The sequence below is a fragment of the Arvicola amphibius genome, chromosome 1 (genome assembly GCF_903992535.2).
Source record: "Arvicola amphibius chromosome 1, mArvAmp1.2, whole genome shotgun sequence".
Taxonomy (NCBI): Eukaryota; Metazoa; Chordata; class Mammalia; order Rodentia; family Cricetidae; genus Arvicola; species Arvicola amphibius.
The window spans coordinates 162062533-162082803 of NC_052047.1; the positions used below are offsets into that span (position 1 = coordinate 162062533).

The following is a 20271-nucleotide window of genomic DNA, read 5'->3' on the forward strand; positions in this document are numbered from 1 at the left end:
TCTCTCTCTCTCTCTCTCTCTCTCTCTCTCTCTCTGTCTCTGTCTCTCTGTCTCTCTCTCTCTCTCTTTCTCTCTCTCTCTTTCTCTCTCTCTTTCTCCATCACTCTATCTCTCCTACTACTCTTCCCCTTCTCAAACACATGTTGTCTTTCACAAATGAAACTGGCTCTGAGCTTTTTGCTCCTACTACACTTAGCTGGAAACCCACCATTCTCATTTCTTCTTTAATTCTAGTTGCTTCTTCAAAGAAAACTACCTTGCTTTTGCTTTATTTTATTTTTCTGTGGATTATGTCCTGTCTAGTGCATTATCTATGATTATTTTTGGTTTTGACTTTTGTATCCTGTTTTGATTTCTATTGATTCTTCATTATATATATTGAGAGCACAATAAGCTAAGATGGTCTACTTTTTTTTCTTGAGACAACCTTTGTATTTTGTTTCTTTTATTGACTGGTTTTCTATTTCACCAGAACAATAAGGTAATTGTTTAAGTCTAGGTGTGTACATACAGATGGCTAATAAAAAGTGGCCTTGAATTTTCACAAAAATAGAAAATGATTTTTAGCTTACAATTTCATTTCTTTGCACCTTCAAGAAAGGCAAAACAGAACTCTTAAGGTGTGATAATGTGATTATCATATTGTTTCATTGCCATGTAGGGCAAATGTAGCCAGTGCCCACCACCACTAAAAAATGACTCTGTTTTACTTCGTGGCTGGAGGTCTATTTTAAAGGAATGTAATAAAAGTTTCCCTAGAATGGGTCTCATTGTTATCACCATGAAAGACACTGTCTCTGCCTCTTACACAGTATCTTTAAAGAAACAAGCACAATGAGTTTGAGTAGAACTAATGCTATTTTTGTTCTCTCTGGTGTCTAAAAATCTGTTGTTAACATGTCATTATTCAGTATTAATTCACGAGCAGTTGTACCAGCTCTTGCTTTTACTGTGTGGAACTGAATAAAGTAAGAATTACAGTCCCTGTGCTTCTCAAATAAAGAATCTCAAATTGCGAAAGGATTCTTATGTTTTTCTGAGATATACCCTTCTTATTTGAAGCCAGAAGTTTCCTAATCCCCTTATTTCATTGTTTCCTTTTTAGAAGATAAATGGGCATAGTGATAGATAGCATTACAGGAGTAGCCAAATGGCACCAAGTTGAGGATTAGTTAAGACAATCACACAACAAAGCTGCTCCCGGATTGAAGGAACATCAGGCTCTGGCAGAGGCAAACTGGAGAAGTGAGCCTAGGATCTGGGCTCAGATGTGCTCATCGCATCCCTAGTGCAGAGGATGTGGAATCTAGGCTTCCTTTCATCTGCCTGTTCTACCTTGCTATGAACCTATTACCTACTGGCATCACCATCGCTAAAGCTATCAGTATGTCTTAGTACCCTCGCATATTTTTTCTAAAGGTAATCATGACTGTGTGGTTGATTTAACCTATCTCAATCAGAGATTTGCACTATACAATATTTTTCTACTGTCTATGACAAACAAATATACACACATATGAAAGATGAAGAAAATCAAAATTCAAAGTCTTATTTCAATTCTCTGTGCAGTTTAGCTATGTCGCTAACTGCAATTATAAGGACATTGACTTATTCTCAATCACTACATAGAATGAGCTTTCACAAAACCTGGAACACGTTCCATGCTCACATATGTTTCCTTCCCTTGATCCCTTAAATAGAACTTTGTAAATATCCAATGGCCTTCTCCATTCTACCAGTATCTTGTGTTGGCAGTAAGGTGTTGTTGGGAGCCATGCAGCCAAGTCTCAGATCAGCATATGGTTATCTGTCTATCAGGTTGCCTCAGGACAAAACACCTGTGGAAATGAACTCTCACTTGGCAAGGACCAGTAGTCCATGGGACAGCGATGTAGGAGGATCTTCTTTCTATGTGTTGCTTTCATTGGTTAATTAATAAAGAAACTGCTTGGCCTGATAGGTCAGAACATAGGTGAGTGGAGTAACAGAACAGAATGCTAGGAGAAAGAAGCAGAGTCAGGCAGATGCCGTGAAGCTCCAGCTTGAGATGGACACTGGCTAAACTCATGCTGGTAAGCCACAGTCAAGTGGCGATACAGATTATTAGAAATGGGTTGAATCAATATGTAAGAGCTAGCCAATAAGAGGTTGGAACTAATGGGCCAGGCAGTGTTTAAATGAATACAGTTTCTGTGTAATTATTTTGGGTAAAGCAAGCTGGGGAGCGGGAAAGGGCCCCCCATTCCTTTTACAACAGGACAGCATAGGAATTTGAAAATTTCGTGCAGCTCGCATGCTCTTTTTTCTCTCATTATATTGGGGGTTCTCTAGATGGTTTTTAGTTTGACTTTTCCAAGCACACATACAATAGCTGTAATTTCCCCAGGAAATTCTGTTCTTTCTAGAATATTTTCCCCTAAGACTCCCCTAAAGGGAGGATGCTTCTATTCTCTGATTTTTAAGTACAACTCCTGATCCTGACAACTTTTCTGACTCAATAGAGACATTTGAGAAAACACCACTTAGAATATTAGCAATGGCTCAAAGAATTGAAAGGGAGAGCAGGGCATGCAGACACAGAGTAGGGGAAAACCTCAGGACATAGTGCCACTGTTGAGACTACCTTCCCTGGACACCATGTATAGAATCATTGGTAGGATCTGGCATGCTCTGAGAGTAAAAGCTACAATTCAAACTATGTGATGGGCAGATCCATCTTTACCATACACCTGAGCTTATATTGGTGGAAGAAGCATGGTATAATGAGATGGGAAAAGAATGCTTTATTGAAGTCTGCCTTTTACACAGAGATTGAGACATGGAACCCGCTTGTAGAAAAGGGAACTGTACAAAAGCATATCTTGCAGGCATGAGAGAATTGTCTGAGTTTGAATATTGTTGTTCTTAAAGCATTGTACCCACATCAATACTTTTTAACTTTGTAACCACAGTTAACTGCCAGCAGGCATAAGCGCTTCTAGAGCGGGATATACCTGACTTGATATTTAGCTAAGCATGCAAAAACGCTGAACTTTATGTCTAGAAGGTTATGTACAGAGTAGGAAGGTTTATTTGAAGAAGCATAAAGGGGAACATTTAGGACTTCCATAATAATCACAATGTATTTCTTAAATTGTGTTGTATTTCCTAAAGTCAAAAATAGAAGCCAATAATAAAGCTGTGCATGTAATCTTGATAAGAAAAACTCTGTTTATGTATAAATAAATATGGCCTGAGCTATTTGGGGCCACTTGAGCGCAATCCACTTGGTGGTCTGAAGCTTTCTTTGTACCAGCACCCCTTCCCTGTCAGGACCTGAACTCATGATTGAGGACCTGGCAAGGTCTATTCAAGTTCACCTTTCCTGACCATGACAATGAGTCATGCAGTATCTTTTCTGTCAATAGTTAATAACATTCTAACCTGGCAGGGTGACTCCAGCATGGCTTTGCTAAAAGAAGCTCAATATCTATATCTTCTGTTTGTAATAGAAACTCCTTCGACCACCAGAATTCTATTTCACAACTCTGCCTCCAGTGCCCCCTCTCCCCTTACTGAGTCTTGTTATGGTTATGTGTAGTAAAAGGAACAGCGGGCTGCTTCCCACCGCCTGGCTCCCTGCTAGCTTTACACCCGAAATAATTACACAGAAACTGTATTCATTTAAACACTGCCTGGCCGATTAGTTCTAACCTCTTATTGGCTAACTCTCACATCTTGATTAACCCATTTTTAATAATCTGTGTAGCACCACAAGACTGTTGATTCCAGCAAGAATCTAACCTAGTTCCCTCTTGGGCCGGAGAATCATGGTGTCTGCCTGACCCTGCTTTCTTTCTCCCAGCATTCTGTTCAGTCTACTCCACCTATCTAAGCTGCTGTCCTATCAAAAGGCTAAGGCAGTCTCTTTATTTGACCAATGAAAGCAACAAGAAAGAAGATCCTCCTGCATCAGTTATGGCAGGTTCCCATTCTTCAACTTTTATCTACTCAGATGTACAAGGCACACAGAAATCCAAGGCTTTCCAGATAGAAACATGGAAGAAATTGCAATGTGTCACCCTCTCGGGGTGTACTGTGTAGACAGCATTTCACACAGGAGCTATAGGTGAGACTCTACCATTGTCTTTTCTTATTCTAGAAGCAGTAGTTACATTGACTCATACAAATCACTGTGCCCTAACTTGTATTTCCTACCACACACTTAACTAATCATCTGACTGCCTCAAAGAGTATATTTCTCCTAAGAGACACTAGTGATTACACTAAAAATCATTTACTGTAATCTTTCAGGCACATAACAGCATTTTCTTACTATTCAAAATTTCTAAAGAAAGTTATGACTGCAAGACAGCTTCAGAGAGCATATTTCTGCTTCTTAAAGAGGAGATATTCTGGAAATGACTCTACCTCTGTTGATCCCGTGAAAGCCACTTTGTCTATGTCCATGTGTGAGGAGATGGCTGCCCCAGCAGTTGGTCCATAACCAGGGACAACATTCACCACACCAGGAGGAAATCCTGCCTGCAAGTTAAGAAGCAAGCAGTTAATAAATCAAGAACTTAATTCATAAAAAACCTGAGGGGGAAACTGGAGCTATTTCTTTATGCTCACTGTGGGGGTTCTTCTCTCAAGAAAATGCACCAAAGTGTATCTCTCCTTTATTCATTATTGTCTTTAATTTCTTATCCATATGAAAATATCGCTATACATGGTAATCCCTTAGGACACTATGTTCTATGGGCAAATCTGTCACCATTGGTGTATTATTTGCTTCTCATTTGCTAAGATAAAACATTAACCAAAACAATATTGGGAATGAAGAAATTTATCTGGTTCATAGGTTATGTCTATTGTTGAGGGAAGCCAAGGTAGGAACCTGGAACCAGGAACTAAAGCACAGACCATAGAGAAATTATATGCACTACCTTATTTTCTCTGACTGGCTCAGCTACTTCTTTTATGCAGTTAGGCTAACCTGCCTAGGGATAGCACTGTCCACAGTGGGCTGGGACATACTACATCAATCTTCCATCAAGGAAAAATCCCAGAGTCCAATCTGAGGAAGACAATTTCTCAATGATGTACCTTCTTCCTAGGTTTGTAAAGTTGACAACAAACTTGCCACAACTGATCACTCCAATGATTAACTGCATCAAATTTATAAAAGAAACTCAAATAGATAAAATATCAGAGTGTATGTTAAATTACCTACACAGAAAGATAGAATTTACAGTCACCACCATCAAAACTGGAAACATATTGAAACAACAGGTATATTGGCAGTGAAGCCTCCAACCTTTAAATATATTAAAACTAAAATCTGGTGATAGATGGAGATAGAGACAGAGACCCACATTGGAGCACTGGACTGAGCTCCCACTGTCCAAATGAGGAACGGAAGGAGGGAGACCATGAGCAAGGAAGTCAGGACCACGAGGGGTACGCCCACCCACTAATGGGAGCTAATCTAATGGGAGCTCACCAAGGCCAGCTGGACTGGGACAGATGGAGCATGTGATCAAACCGGACTCTCTGAATGTGGCTGACAATAAGGGCTGACTCAGAAGCCAAGGACAATGGCACTGGGTTTTGAGTCTACTGCATGTACGGGCTTTGTGGGAGCCTAGTCTGTTTAGATGTTCACCTTCCTAGACCTGGATGGAGGTGGGAGGACCTTTGACTTCCCACTTGGAAGAGAATCCTGACTGCTCTTTGGACTGGAGAGAGAGGAGGAGGGGGGCTGGGGGTAGGGGAAGGGAAATGGGAGGAGGTGGAAATTTTTAATAAAAAGGAAAAAAATAAAATAAAATAAAACAAATTAATAAATAAGTGAATAAAAAAGAAAATAAATAGAAAGTCACTGGTGAAAAACTAAAACATAAAAATAAAAATAAAATAACTTCAAAGAAGTTTACAGAAGCAACCAGGCAAGTTATAAGCTAGATAATAAAGATAAAGTTCAGTATTTTACCATTTGAAAAAAAGGCTACATTTCCTGATTAAGTTACATTCATGAGATTTGAACAATGTTAGTGACCCGTTACAGGGTGACTGGCTATGAGCCTCTGTCATTATTTAGATAGACACACATCTTTGCTGACTGACAAATGCTGCAGCCTGGGCTTCTGCTGCTTTCATCTGCACAACTGGACAGCATCAGCGTGTGATCAGCGAAGCTCATGGTGATGAGAATGAGGTTGTAGGTGAACGGGGGATCCTGAATTCGCCTGCACGTTCAGACTCTGGAGACTTACCTCTTTTACTAAAGATGCCATATGAAGAGCAGTGAGAGGGGTTTGCTCTGCTGGTTTGACAATCACTGTGTTCCCACAGGCAAGGGCAGGGCCTATCTTCCAAGTTAACATGATCAACGGACCATTCCACTAGTAAGAAAAATTAAACAATGGACTCTTAGTATTGCTCAAAGCTACATTTGTTAATGATGCTTGCTACCCTGATAAAAGTTGACTAATATTTTAGAAGTTGTGTATAATTATCTAGTTTATTTTACTTAAAATTACAAAAGAAACTACAAAATGATAAAAAGCTTAAAACAAACTATGTAGGAGAAGGGAAGAGGAAAGAGCTACCAAATGCAATCAAGTCATGTTATTCTGAACTCTTACTTTACAAGAAAAATACTACTTCATGGCTTCACATATAGTTAAGCATGTTGTAATTTACTTGTGTTTTTAAAATGTCAAATCCTCTTCCTCTTTCTTCCTGGAAGGCACTTATGATATTTTATCCAATATAATAATTCAGAAAAATCCACATCCAGGAGATTTTGTGTGTATGTGTCCTAGGGAGTGAACCCAAGGATGTATGCATATTGAATGTGTTCTCCACACCACTGAGCTAGGTTCAGTCCAGAAAAACAAAATTGTTAAAGTTTACACAAAGAGGTGTCAAATCCCCATTCTGAGGGTGAGTATTTGAGTTCAGATCATCCCAGCAAACCTGCTGGTCAGCAGTAAGTAATAAGATATGTGACAGCTTCTTCTCTATTTAAGGCATTCACCACCAGGGAGTCCTGAAAATACTCCACTCTACTTTAGATGGATGTCTTAAGGATTAATCAAGAAATTCAGGGTTATGGCATAGCAAACATCTGTGTATCATGTGTGAAGTCCAGTGTTTGATCCCCAGGGGGAAAAAAAAAAAAACAAAAAAACAGGACAAAGAGGGGAAGTTAAAATTTAAATTTTTCCAATAATCCAAACTGGTAGAGTGATGTAAATGTGTTTGAGTATTTTTTATGCCTTTGAAATACTAAACTGCTCCATGAATACATTGGTGTGTGCAGTCTTACTAAAAGAGAATGACTGTCATTTCAAAACCTTTGGGATACTTCATTGTGATTTAATTTAGCCTTTTAAACTATGTCAGCTGTATGTGGCCAGTGTCCTGTCTTAACTTTCAAGAAAATCTGGTTACATTCAGAACATGACTTTTTGGAAGAAGAATATTGACTCCCCAAACCTGCTACCTAAAGTTAAATACAGGTCACATACTTTCCCAATTGTTATGGAGATTATTCCTTCCACTGAAATAAAAAAGAAAAAAAAAAACATTTTCCAGGATTTGAACCATTTTGCTTCAGTTACTACCCACAGTGGGAAGTCTCAAGGAGGAGACAGCAGTGCTGGGAGCTGTGTCCCATAGAAATGTTCAAACACAGGTGAGCCATAATAAACCTTTGTCATACAGTTACAAAGCACAGCTCATGAAACCAGAACAAAGCACAGTTTCCAGGGGGAAAAAAACATGCAATAAACTCTTAGGGCTTTTTTTCAATATTGAAACATCCTCAAAGGGTAAAGCATTATATTAAGGGGTTTCCAGACAAGACAGCTCATATACAAGAAGCAAAGTCATAGGAATGAGTGCTTCAGGTAGTCAACATTATTGAATTTACTTCACACATAACCATGACATAAGCTTCACTTGTGTGGGAATGGGCTTCAGATCAAATGGAATTACAGCTTTCTTTCTCCCATCAGAGTCATGAAGTAAGACTTACAGGGATGATTTGGCCACACACCCCAATAGGCTCACGTCTTGTATAAGTGAAAATATCTCCATCTGAAAAACAGAACAAACACACAATCCAATAAAGCCAAATGCAGGGCAGGGTGATGTGCGGTTTGTAGGAGAGGAAGTCCACAGTGACTAGCAAAAGGGAAACAAAGCATCCTGTCTCCAAAGTTAATCACATAAGCAACAGAGCTCTCAAATAGCAATTTCATTCAAAAGACCGAGGTACAGGAAAATAAGTGACAGGATTGGGGAATTCCCATAGTCTGTTAAGTCCATTCCCTGTATTCCAAGATGGCTGCCTTCTTCGACACTCTCATACCCACAGTGGTGCAGAAAGAAACTGGGAGATAATGTCCCCTCTGGATACAGGCAGAACCATGTGCAAAAGTTCCCAGTATCTCAAATGTCCCAGGAGCGCCAACTTTTTAAAAGGTAAAATCTTTAAAATAGTAAAACTTCTCCGAGAAGTAAGAAGTCTTTCTCTTAGAATTGTTATAGTTTTGGAGTTTCCTTTTTTTTTCTACCAAACATAAATGTAATCTCTTATTCGATGAATGAAATATTTGAAATGAAATGTGGTTCTTATCTGTCGTGATTTGAATGACTCTTGTGCCTTACTATCAACACAAACCTAAATGTATCTTGGAAGAGGAACCCTTAACTGAAAAAAAAAAAAAAATGCTCCCATGAGATTGCTCTGTAGGCAAGTCAATGCAACATTTTCTCAATTATTGTTGGATTCGGATTGGCCCAGCCCACTGTGAGTAACACCAAACCTTGGCAGATGATCCTGGATTGCATAAGAAATCAGGCTGAGCAAGCCATAAAAAGTAACCCTATAGTATATTCTTTTTGTCCATGGCCTCTGCTTCAGTTACTGCCGCTAGGTTTCTGCCCTGAATGTAGTGTGGAAATACAAGTGAAAGAGACTGTTTTGTTCACTAATTGCTTTTGTTCACAGTTGTTTTATCACAGCAAATCCTCATGATGATGTGGTTCCATTTAGAGTTTTGCTCTTGTATGTTTTGTTCTGGCTTTCACAGGAACCTACTGCTAGCACACAACCTCTTTATGTGTCCAGATGTACAGGTATTTTGAACAGCTTCCTCTGTGTTTCCCAAGAGTAGAGTAAGAACTGCAAAATAGCCTGGTTCATACATAGTGCCCTGTTGTCTCCTTCTCTTCTTATATCTTATAAGAGGTGTGAGAAGCTGATATATCTTATACTGTGTCTTCCAGTTTGAGTGGAAGTACACATCAGAGGAAAAACTTGAAGTGGATTATTTGTGTTCCCGAAGTCATTGTAAATAGAGACGTGACACTGCCTCCAACCCTTCCCAAACTGATTCTTCTCTCACATGAAATATTTACTGGGTGTCTGTTCTGCTTCTTGCATACCTCACTAAGCAATACACCACACTTCCATGCAAAGATTCTTAATCCTGCTGAATCAGAGTCTTATCTTGCTTTGATGCTTTTGGAACAAATTAGTATATATTGGGTTGTTGAAGTATATTGGACTAAGTAACTGGGCACACATCAGCACAGCTTACATTCTGGACATGCAAAGTCTTAGGTAATAATCATACAGAAGAAGTACAAAGGTCATTATAGGAATGGCACTCAATAAATAATTTCTGTGGCCAGTTTTGAAAACTTGGGTCCCTAATACATCTCACTCGAATTAGTGGGTGAGTCTATGACAATGTTCTTACTTAAATTCTGTCTAAAATATCCACAATGTTACTCTTAATGAAACTTCTAGCACCAGAACTCTGTTGGGTCAACGTGAAAAGTAAAGTAATTATTTACCTAGTTAATGGACATATTTGACAGGAAGAATTTGAAGTATTCTGTTCTGCAGGAACTGCCTCTACTTCTGCCATCACGCAGGTAGTTTCCCACATGTACTTACCACTGGGTATTGTTTGGCCATGGATCTTGTCAGCCCAGCCTGCACAGTACTTTAATGTTTTTATGCTGATATCTAAATCCATCATGTATGCCTGCGGAAACACTTTCCCAGCGTTCATTGATTCCATTGTCTGAAAAATAGGTAGTAATATCAAAGTCTAAATATTCAATAATAAAAATTACATCAAGAATATGCAGTCAATGGTTTTAGAAATTATGTACTAGAGTTTTAGAAATATAGAGATTCTTAAACCAAATGTTCCTTTGAAAACAACTTAAGAAAGAATTAAATGTCTTCTTTGTGGTCACATAACAAGATCCTGATGCGAGAGGTAGTGACATTCTGATTGCCTGATCCCACTAAACTTCCTGTCCGATTCTAAATACCCCTGGCTAAGCGTGTCTAAGAGCCGGTTACATAAGTACTCAGCTGCGAAAATGATTCTTAGTCTCCACATCCTATCAGAGTTCCAACAAGCTTGCACTTGTCGTCTGACTGTAGCAACAATTCAGGGTCTGAACTATGCACAATGTCAGCGTCGCCATCCTATTCCTGTCATGTATAAACGATCTGCTCGCACAATTGTCATACCCACACCTGTGTGTTCACAGAACATTCATTTCTGGATGTTCAAAACTCTAGACTGGCGAGCAAAACATCACCGCCATAGCAGAGAGTTTAACTATTAATCCTTTGTTTGGGAAACATTGTCATAAGTATTTCACTAATCCCTCCACTCAGAGCTCAATGACCACCATGAAAGAGAAGGCAGAGAAAGTATAAGAGCCAGAGAAGATGGAGGATACCAGGAGGACGAGGCCCTATAAACAGCTAAAACCTCTAAACGAGGTGCACATGATCTCACAGATTGAAGCAGCAAGCATGGGGCCTGCATGGATCTGCATCACATCCTCTGCAGATATTTTAAAGCTTTTATTTAGCCTCTCATTTTATGGGATCTCCTGACTGTGAGAAGAAGTGTGTCTCTGATTCTTCATGCCTGCTCTTGGAGCTCCTTTCCTTCTGTCTGTCTGCTGTGTTCAACTTCAATGTGATGGGATTTTTTTTTAACTTTACCTGATTGTATTTTATTTTGTCATTTTTTGGTTGTTGTCTCTTAGAAACCTGTTCTTTTCTAAATAGAGACTGCAAGAGGTGGATCTACATGGTGGGGGGCAAGGAACTGGGAGCAATAAAGGGAGGGGAATTAAAATCAGGATATATTGTATGAGAAAAGAATCTATTTTTATAAGAGGAAAAATAAAAGATTATGAAGTTCCACATTTTCTTATCTTAGCGGTACCTTCTCCTCACCCTTTTATGCAGACTTTAAAGGATGCTTTGAAATCATACAATCCACTGGGTGTCTCCTGGCAAGATGCATAGGTTTGATAATTGACCACTATCTTAAATTAACTCAAATTTCACTTTATATCTATTCTTTTATATCTATGGCTCTCAAGCAGACAGAAGAAGTTAAGATGTTTTACTCTGCAATTAAGACAAATGAAAAGAACTAAGCTTTTGAAATGCTAATTACTTTCAGTAGAATATTTCAGTTAGTATACATTTACTACAGAGCTATGAAATCTATTTTGGCATGTTTTGAACAATTAAAAATCCTAAAGGAATAGATGATTTTTTAATAATTGCAGAATTGTTGATATTTTTGATTAAAATTATGGTTTGAATCTTGTTGTTACTTAAGATTCTGAAGCTAATAATATTTACTTTGAATTGAAACCTGTGTAACACTTTGTTTTCAGTTGGTTTTACTAAAATTTAATGCTGAAAAGAAAGGAAATATACCCTCCATCCATAATCTATACTGACTTATCTAACTATTGAACTTTAAAAATACAGCCCCGAGAGCATAAAGAGATTTAATGAGTATATCAAAATTGGGCTCTGGACTCTGAGAAATTCTAGAGAAAAGGAAGGAGCAAGTTTGTCAGTCTGGCTCTAAACCAAACTGACCATTCAATTGGAATGGTGAACGCTCCCAGGATCTTCCCCACTGTCTCCCTTTGGTGTAAGTTAATACTCACAGCCAGCAGTAGACGGTCTCTTTCCATTAAGTCAGCCAGCTTGTTCAGCAGACGCCCCCTCTCTGAAGCATCCATGGTGCGCCATGTGGAGCCAATCTGAAAAGCCTGTCGTGCAGCCTTCACGGCTTTGTCCACATCTGCCTGGAAGTCACAGAACATTCATTTCAGAATATTCAAAACTCTAGACTGGCGAGCAAAATATCACAACTTAATAAACTAGAACACAGTCCTCAGAGACAAACGCTAGTCTACATTAGCTCAGGGTCCAGAACATTCCACACACACTGCACCATAATATGATAGAATGATTTCTCTTGAGTAATATTTCAAGTAAGCTCCATATCCTTATCAAATAGTTAAACTCTAGAAGAGAAGTACTGTTTTAATAGTTTTTACTTTATTCCATGTAAATAGGACATCGTGTTTATTTTATTTGAAATAATGTTCTGGTTAATTTAAACACTTTATCTCATTTGATTAAGAAAATGCTGTGAAAATTCATTTTACAGATGAAGAAATTAAAGCAAAAAACAAAAGGCTATCTGAAGACAAATAGAGTGGCTATGAACCATGTAACCTGATCACGACTCTACATCTGGCACTCATCTTTTATAGCCTCTCAGAACAGCGCCACCACCTGGTGAAAGTTGTGTTAATTTATGAGCTGTGCTCATCATTTCACATTCAAACCAAAGCACTGTGTGTATGGTAAGCCCCTATTTCCCAACTGCATGCGAAGTGACCCACTCTAGTCCCTAAATAAGTGGAGGACAGTCTTTTCTTAATAAGATACTGCTTATAGCCTCATTAACTGAAGCCAAACGTAGTAATAGAATAAAGTCACACTCGCTCTACTTGGCTTTCTTGGTTTTGTTCATGTACTTTAATCACCGCCGCATTTTTCCTTTAGTTTACTCCTTTAAATCCTCTGAGCCATGTCCCTTCCACATTGCCATGGTCACTCCTGTCCTCTGTAGAGCCCTCTTCACGCTTCTAGTCTCTTCCAGTCCACCCTGAAAGTGTCACTGCTTCTTCCTCTCCTACTTCGTGTGCTCTTTTTTACTTCATCAGATCTACTGCAAATAGCATGCATGTAAGGACTATTGCACAGCTTTTTGTCTACGGGACTCACCAGTATAGGGTACCCTATAAATCAAGATGATAAAAAGGACAGCGGGCCTGACTTGTTGTAATGCACCTTGCGAAAGAGAATAAAGTGGGTTTTAAACCACACATTTTAAACTAGTGTGACCAAGTTCTGTGTGGATCGCTTTGCTTTGTTCCGTCACTCACCTCTGTTTAATAAGAACTCTCTTGAGCTTCCCGGCCTCTCTGAGCAATGGAGTGAAATGACTTTGAGACACCATGTTACCATGCACGAAAAACAATTGCCTCCCGAAAACTGTTACAAGTAAATTTATTCTTCTGGTTTTATCACTTGGGTCATGGCTCTACTTTCCTCAAACCAGATGTTTAATCTTGCAGGACCATAAATAGACTAAAGACACTGAGTTTTTATTTTAAAACATGGTTTCTGAGTTCTCCCTTTTAATTTTGAGGCATCCAAATATACATCCACTATATAGCTTTCTCTCAGTTGACTAACAATAGGACAGTGAGGTATAGAGTTTGTTCTGAAATAGTCATTAGATGGGAGGAACCCCTACCTGAACATTATCATCATGCTATTATATTAAACACAGGCCTCCTGTTAGCTTCCGCAGCACATATACTAAAATTAGCATGATACAGAGAAGATTTGCATGACTCCTGCACAAGGAAGACAGGTAAATTTGTAAAGTATTCCATATTTTTAGAAAGCCAAGGAAAAGCAAACAACCAGGTGAAGGAAACTGTTTGAGACCAGATCATGGAAATAGAAGCAGTAAAGAAAACACAAATTGAGGGAATTATAGGAATGGAAAATCTAGGTAAACACAGGCCTTCCTTAGTATGCTAGAGGAATTGTCTCCCAAGTCATCGAAAGATAATCTAAATTCATGAGTGCTAAACTTAGTATTTACATATTACCCCTCAGACACCCCTTTAATAACCATACTTCTGATACTGAATACAAATGCTAGTGAAGTAATAGAAAAACTGTACTGTTTTAAGAATAGTGGCCAAATTTTTCTGTGCACTCAGTGTGCACACAGCTGTGACAGACCTCAGCCCATCATCTATGTCAGCAGCTACACATTTCAGGTCCCAGGGTTGAATGGACCAAATTAGAATCTGAGGGTGCAGATGGTCCACTCTATTCAAGCTGGACTGTGCTGTGCCCCAACTTGTTTGAAGATCACTTATTTTATCTTTAAACTCACAAGTGCCTCATATTTCCTATGTGGCAGACATGTCAAATGTGCACAAGAAGGGGTTAACTGTGGTCCTAGAAGACAAGCCAACATGAAAATGATTACAGCATTCCAGTCCATTCCAGTCCAGCCTTTCAGCTTCTCTACCTTCTATCACAAAGGTCTTTTCTGTTGTAACCTGTGAAGAGCCTCCCATTCCCTCTCTCCACTTCCCACTTTCTCTTTAATGCTACTAGGTTAATTGCCATGTAATTTATCTTATCACAATCTTGTGCATGTTTGCAACTGCTGGCTTCACCCACAATCCCAAAAGCAAAGAGCAAAGCTCTCTTGTTTCAAGGTCCAGTATTTTCTGGAAAGACTTCCTGTTCACATTTCTCCTACTCTAGCTGAGACGGCTCTTCCCACCTTTGCTTTTCCATACAGAAGGTCCTAGGAGCAAGCCCATTTACTTCCAAAGTCTTACACATTTTTCAAGGCCTGTTTTATTATAACAACTTACCTCAATAGTCACCAGACACCCAGCTCAATGGCAGATCATAATAAAGACCGACTAAGGTACAAGAAGAAATCAAGTTCTTTATCACCCCAGTTACTATTATACTTAAATATCGTGGACCCTGCTTTAGTGATAAGGAAGGAAACGTTACCTTATTCTAGTGATCTTTCCTTATGCTACTGAAACACAACAGAACTAGAACCAATATTTTATTCTATATCTGACCTCCACATTCAATTTCCTCAGCAAGGATGTTCAATGACACTGCTTTGTGAAATGGTCACTGCTGCTAAGTCACTCCACATTGAAGACAACAGTGGTTTTTCAGCCTGTGGGTGACCCTGTTAGAGTGTGTTTCATGAGACGCTTTTGTCTCCATTTTGAGGAAGAAAGATGACTGCAGCCTCTAGGTGGACCAAGGAACTCCACCATCTACCACCTGCCCAGCACAGTCTGAAGAGTAGCATACTCTTGGGGGTAGAAAGCAAGCTTTCTTGTACATATACTAGGGAGAATTGAAAGTATGTAGCCAAGTAAGCATATTAAAATCGAATCAAGGAAATCACAGAAAGAACTTAACAGGCACCAAGAAAAGGGTGCAACTCCCTTGCCTGGATCACAAAAATTGATGGACGGCTAAGACTGCAATGCATGGGCTCTGATCGAACTATTGTCTGATACACAGTGTGTGTGTCAGGTACCAAGGGCTCCTTGGCTCAGCTGGGCCCCTGATATTGTCCAGGCTACTGGGCAGCCGGCCCGTATACATACTCACTTGTATGAACTGCTCTTTTCTGTTCTAGACCCAGTCTGGCCTTTGATCTTGCAGCTGAGCTTTGCAGCTTCTCTATTCCCCCTGACTCCAGCCACTCCCCAGCAGCTCTGCCCAGGCATGGATTCCTCATCATTACAGGTTCTTTCTAAACCACCTCTGAAGCCTCTGAACTCTGCTGCTGACTTTTTAACTTGTATTTATTTAGTAATCCATAAAAATATGCATATACAGTGGTCCAAATACATTTACTATGTGATGTGTGTTATGAGAATTGTTAGCGATTAATCCTGCAAGAAAGAATTTGCATTCCCCTCAAGTAGACTACTAAGTTGGGTGAATTTTATACCAAATTGCTCTCATTTGAATGGCTATATCTTGTGAATTTATTGCTATTCAATACAGTTAGACATTATAGAAAGACACAAATATATTCATTTGTGCTTGGATATGACACATAAGCTTTTTATGGCTTATTCTTATTGATCTTTATACAACAAATAATACTATAAATAATTCTTTTCCATTATGTGATGAATATTTTTCATTAGCCAAAATTACAGGTCCCATAAATGTTTTTGGAAGCATTTTTGTGGTATTTTTTTAACTTTAAGTTTATTTTATTGTAGATTTTTATTCAGGGGCTGGCATTTCCACGATATTTTTGAATTAAACAGAAAACAGTGACCAGGTTAACTGTGATTTACTGTCATCAAACCTTGTGACCTGGGGAAATAAAATACTACAGTTTGAAGTCAGAGGCACGGAAGAGGAAAAAGAATGTGTTTACTCTGGCTCCGGCCCCACCTTTGTGATACCATGAAAGGCTTGATTTGGCCTGTTGACAGCCCCATTCTACTTGTAGATAGAATCTCCAAAACCTTTAGCCTGTGACCTAATGAGTCACATACTAGCATACCAGACTTGACTGTGAACTTGACCAGGTTAGAACAGTCCTATAAGCAATGCTAGTCACTCTTCATTAGATCCCTCACAAATGATTGAACATCAACAATTCTAAAAGGAAATTTTGATTAATGATTCCAAAACACGATACAGATATAGGAATGTGACTGTGAAGCCAGCTCTTGCTTATCACTAACAATTTTCTTATAGCAGTGGTTCTTGACCTTCCCAGTGCTGTGACCTTGTAATACAGTTCTTCATTTGTGGTGACTCCCACCAAAAATGTATTTTTGTTGCTACTTCACAACTACCACTTTACTACTGTTATGAATTATAACTTAATATCTCTGTTTTCTGATAGTCTTACGTGAGCTCTATACCAGGGTTGTTCGACTCCCCCCAACCCACAGGTGGAGAACGACTGTCTTAGGGGATTCATTTGTTCAGCCAACCAGACTGGCACAGTGACTTGGCCTGCAGTTTGTCTTGGTATTAATTAGTCTCCTTGCTCTATCTATGAGAGAGGCAGTTGTCACAAAGCACAGAAAAGATCAGTGCTCACTGGCAAGGCTGCTGGGATGGTCACCAGTTTTACCATCTGTGCCTTTGGAAGAAGGTAAACCTCACTGACTCCCCTAGCAAAGTCATCAGCCTGCCTGACAAAGATTCTGGTGAACCCAGGTAGAGAGTTGTTTTCCTGATGAAACTAACAACAGTATCAGAGCAAAATGTCCCATAGAAGCTAAATGTTCAAGGCCTCTATGTTAAAGCATTGATAATATGACTTTTTGTTACCTTGTATGTACAGACTCATAGTCTTCTTTTTTAGTGTCATTTTATTGTCAAGGAGAAGGCATAATTAGCTGACAGATGTTGTATAATATTAGTTAAAGATGTGTTCCAATTGTTTATGCTGTGGAACATTTGTTTAATTATACAAAGATGTGCTGCATTCTTCTATGTTGCATTTGTTTAACTCTATGAAGCTGTTACTTTTTCCATCTAAAACACCTGATTGGCTTAATAAAGAGCTGAATGGTCCATAGCAGAGCAGAAGAAAGGATAGGCAGGGCTTGCAGGCAGAGACAATAAATAGGAGGAGAAATCTCAGGGAAAAGATCAAGGAATGAGAAAAGAGAAGAGAAGAGGATTTAAGGAGTCAGCCATCCAGCTACACAGCAAGCCAAGGAGTAAGAAGTTAAGAAAGGCCCATAGGATAAAGATAGAAGCTCAGAGGCAAAACAGAGCTGGGATAATTTAAGTTAAGGAAACGTGGCTAGAAACAAGCCGAGTTAAGGCCAGAAAGAATAAGTCTCTGTATGTTAATTTGGGTACTGGGTGGTGGGCACCTCAAATAACCAAAGAACCAAGAGCCAAAGAGGTATTAAAAAAAACTACAGAAAGGCACTATAAATATGGTACTATATTAAAACTCCATGCCCCATACTAAATGCTAATGCTAACCTTTACGAAAAGAGACAAGTTCTAGTATATTACGGATATTTATTCTCTACCAAATGTATACGAGGCAATTTCTTATGCCAAGGACAACAGAACATTTGCCCAACTGCCTGAGCAGTCACATTTTCATGTCTTTCACTGAACTTGCAGTGGGCTGTGAGCTCAGAACAGAGAGAAACAAAGATTTCTGGTGTGAATTGACCCTGCGGGTGTTGGAAAACTTACCTTGTCCCCTTCTTCCACCTGACAGATGATCTCCTCAGTTGCAGGGTTAAAGACGGGAAATTTCTTGCCACTCACTGAGTCATGCCATTCATTGTTGATGAAGATCTGTGGAATCCAGCAAAAGCAGACAAAAAGCATTTAAATATGCAGTACGGTGAAGAGTTTGATAAACTAGAGTTGAGGTATTAAGTGTTGCCCAAATATTATGAGGTTTTCCCTGTCTAAAATATGCTCACATGTGTGTCATTTAACACCTAAAAAAACATAAAGGTTAGACAACTGGGAATTTAGGTGTGTGTTACTAGGACGTATCTAGGAGAGGCACCAGTAGATCCCTGGAAAAGGGTGGGAATTTCAGTGTTTGCGCATTGAACTCGGGTTTTATTAAGAAACTGTTTTTATCTGCATTTGACTCCAGTCCTTCCTCTGTATAAAAGAAATCTTAGCCTTGTAATAGTGCCATTGTGAGAAAGCTAACGGAAGCATTGTGGCTTATTCCATGTGCACAAAAATATTATTAGCTAATGACACGTTTTTGAGTGTGGAAGGTATAATCTCTTGTTAACTTAAATTCTCTAAAGATTGTGCTTTTTTATTTACACATATGTGTTTTCCCATGTGAGTTTCATATGCATGCAGGTGCAGGAGGACAGAGGGCCTTGACTGCCTTGGAATTGGAAAGTGGTTAAGGTGTATGAAATAAGAAAGTAGAAATAAGACCTCAAATCCCAGGAAACAAAATCCTTCAGCCCTGAGATCCTTGGAGAACCCTCAGAACTTCTCTCTGAAGTCTCTGTCAGGCAGGACATGACTGTGCAAGACAGACTGACAGAAAATTAGGAGAAAATGACAGGAGAATGACATGGTGGGAAACAGATCTGGGAAAAGTCAGGCAAAACTATTCTAGAAGTTAAAAATGATTCAGGAAAAGTACACCAGGGCTAAGATAGCTAATGTAGACCATTCCCCATGAGCCAGCCCTGGCCTCAAGTGCTTATAAATTAAATGTCTGGCTGATATACCCCCTCAGAGCCTCTCATCATCCTACATCAATGGTAAGAAGGCAGAAGCAGGTGGAGGTGACTGAGTGTGACCAGTGGCCCTGTACCTTTCAAATGAGCTCCTCATGCTGAAGCTCTGTAGCAGGAATGGGGACATATGGAGCATCTTCTCACCACTCCTAAGGTGTTACAGACAGAAAGCTGATGGGTACACTTGGATTTATAGAGTTATAAAGGCTTCCAATACAAAAGGGTCTGTATTTTTTAAGGAAAAAAGAAATGTTGTTCTCAAACACTGAACTCCATTTTCCCTACTCCAGTCAAAGAGGAACTGAACTAGGGGATGAGACCTGGATAGGAGAGGCGATGATGCAGTGATGGCTTGTTTTGTGTGCAGAAAACAAAAACAAAAACAAAAAACACTCTGACAGTTAAGATTATGTGACTCTCTGGATATACCTGTTATTCTTTTTTTATTGTTATTAATCTGCTTGTTTGTGCCTTTTCTTGTGCACTAAACACTGTTCGAGTAGGAAAAAAAAATTTCCTGGTCGAGAGAATAGAATCTCAGACCTGGGTGGAGACTTAACATTAGAGTTGGACTGGTTCAGTCACTTTGGACAGGGAACCACTCCTTAAGGGGAGCTGGGCTCCCCTTAAGACAAACTAAAGAGATAAGGAGAATAATTAGTCCTTTAATGAAATACCGTACTTTCTCTTGCAAGAAAACCCACCTCTGATGCATAAGTTTGGACCACAGCTCTGTAGCATGATAAATCTGATCACTCATGAGTTATTCAGAAAAGCATATATTTTCCTTTTCCTCTTTCTATGTCTCTTCTGAGAATGCTTTTCTTACAGTTTGATCCTTTCTCCCAACATTTTGAACTTCCTATTCCTTCCCCGAAAACGTCCCTGCCCTCCACGTGGCTCTTTGTTGGCCGTGTGTTCCTTTTCAGTGTCTGTCTGAATGATGAGAATGTTCCCCTCCTCCTCCAGTCTCCTACTCTCAGCAGCTACTGAGGTTCACATCTGGTTTGCCCTGGGGTTTTCCTTCTAAGTTCCAATAATAGTCCTCCACATTCC

General features: G+C 39.3%; 1 protein-coding gene and 1 non-coding gene across 2 annotated transcripts in view; one reads left to right on the top strand and one right to left on the bottom strand.

Annotated features, from left to right (window-relative positions):
• Positions 1–20271, bottom strand: part of LOC119814113 (aldehyde dehydrogenase, cytosolic 1) — a 35619-nt gene that overhangs the window by 12754 nt on the left and 2594 nt on the right. The window contains exons 2-7 of the mRNA XM_038329452.2: positions 18185–18289; positions 12007–12147; positions 9959–10088; positions 8027–8088; positions 6258–6386; positions 4411–4524 (exon numbers count right to left, since the gene is read on the bottom strand). Of these exons, the coding sequence (XP_038185380.1) occupies positions 4411–4524; positions 6258–6386; positions 8027–8088; positions 9959–10088; positions 12007–12147; positions 18185–18289 (681 nt within the window). The remainder of the gene's footprint in view (positions 1–4410; positions 4525–6257; positions 6387–8026; positions 8089–9958; positions 10089–12006; positions 12148–18184; positions 18290–20271) is intronic.
• Positions 13719–13821, top strand: LOC119806015. The gene has a single exon (XR_005284070.1). It is a non-coding gene; the product is annotated as a U6 spliceosomal RNA (small nuclear RNA).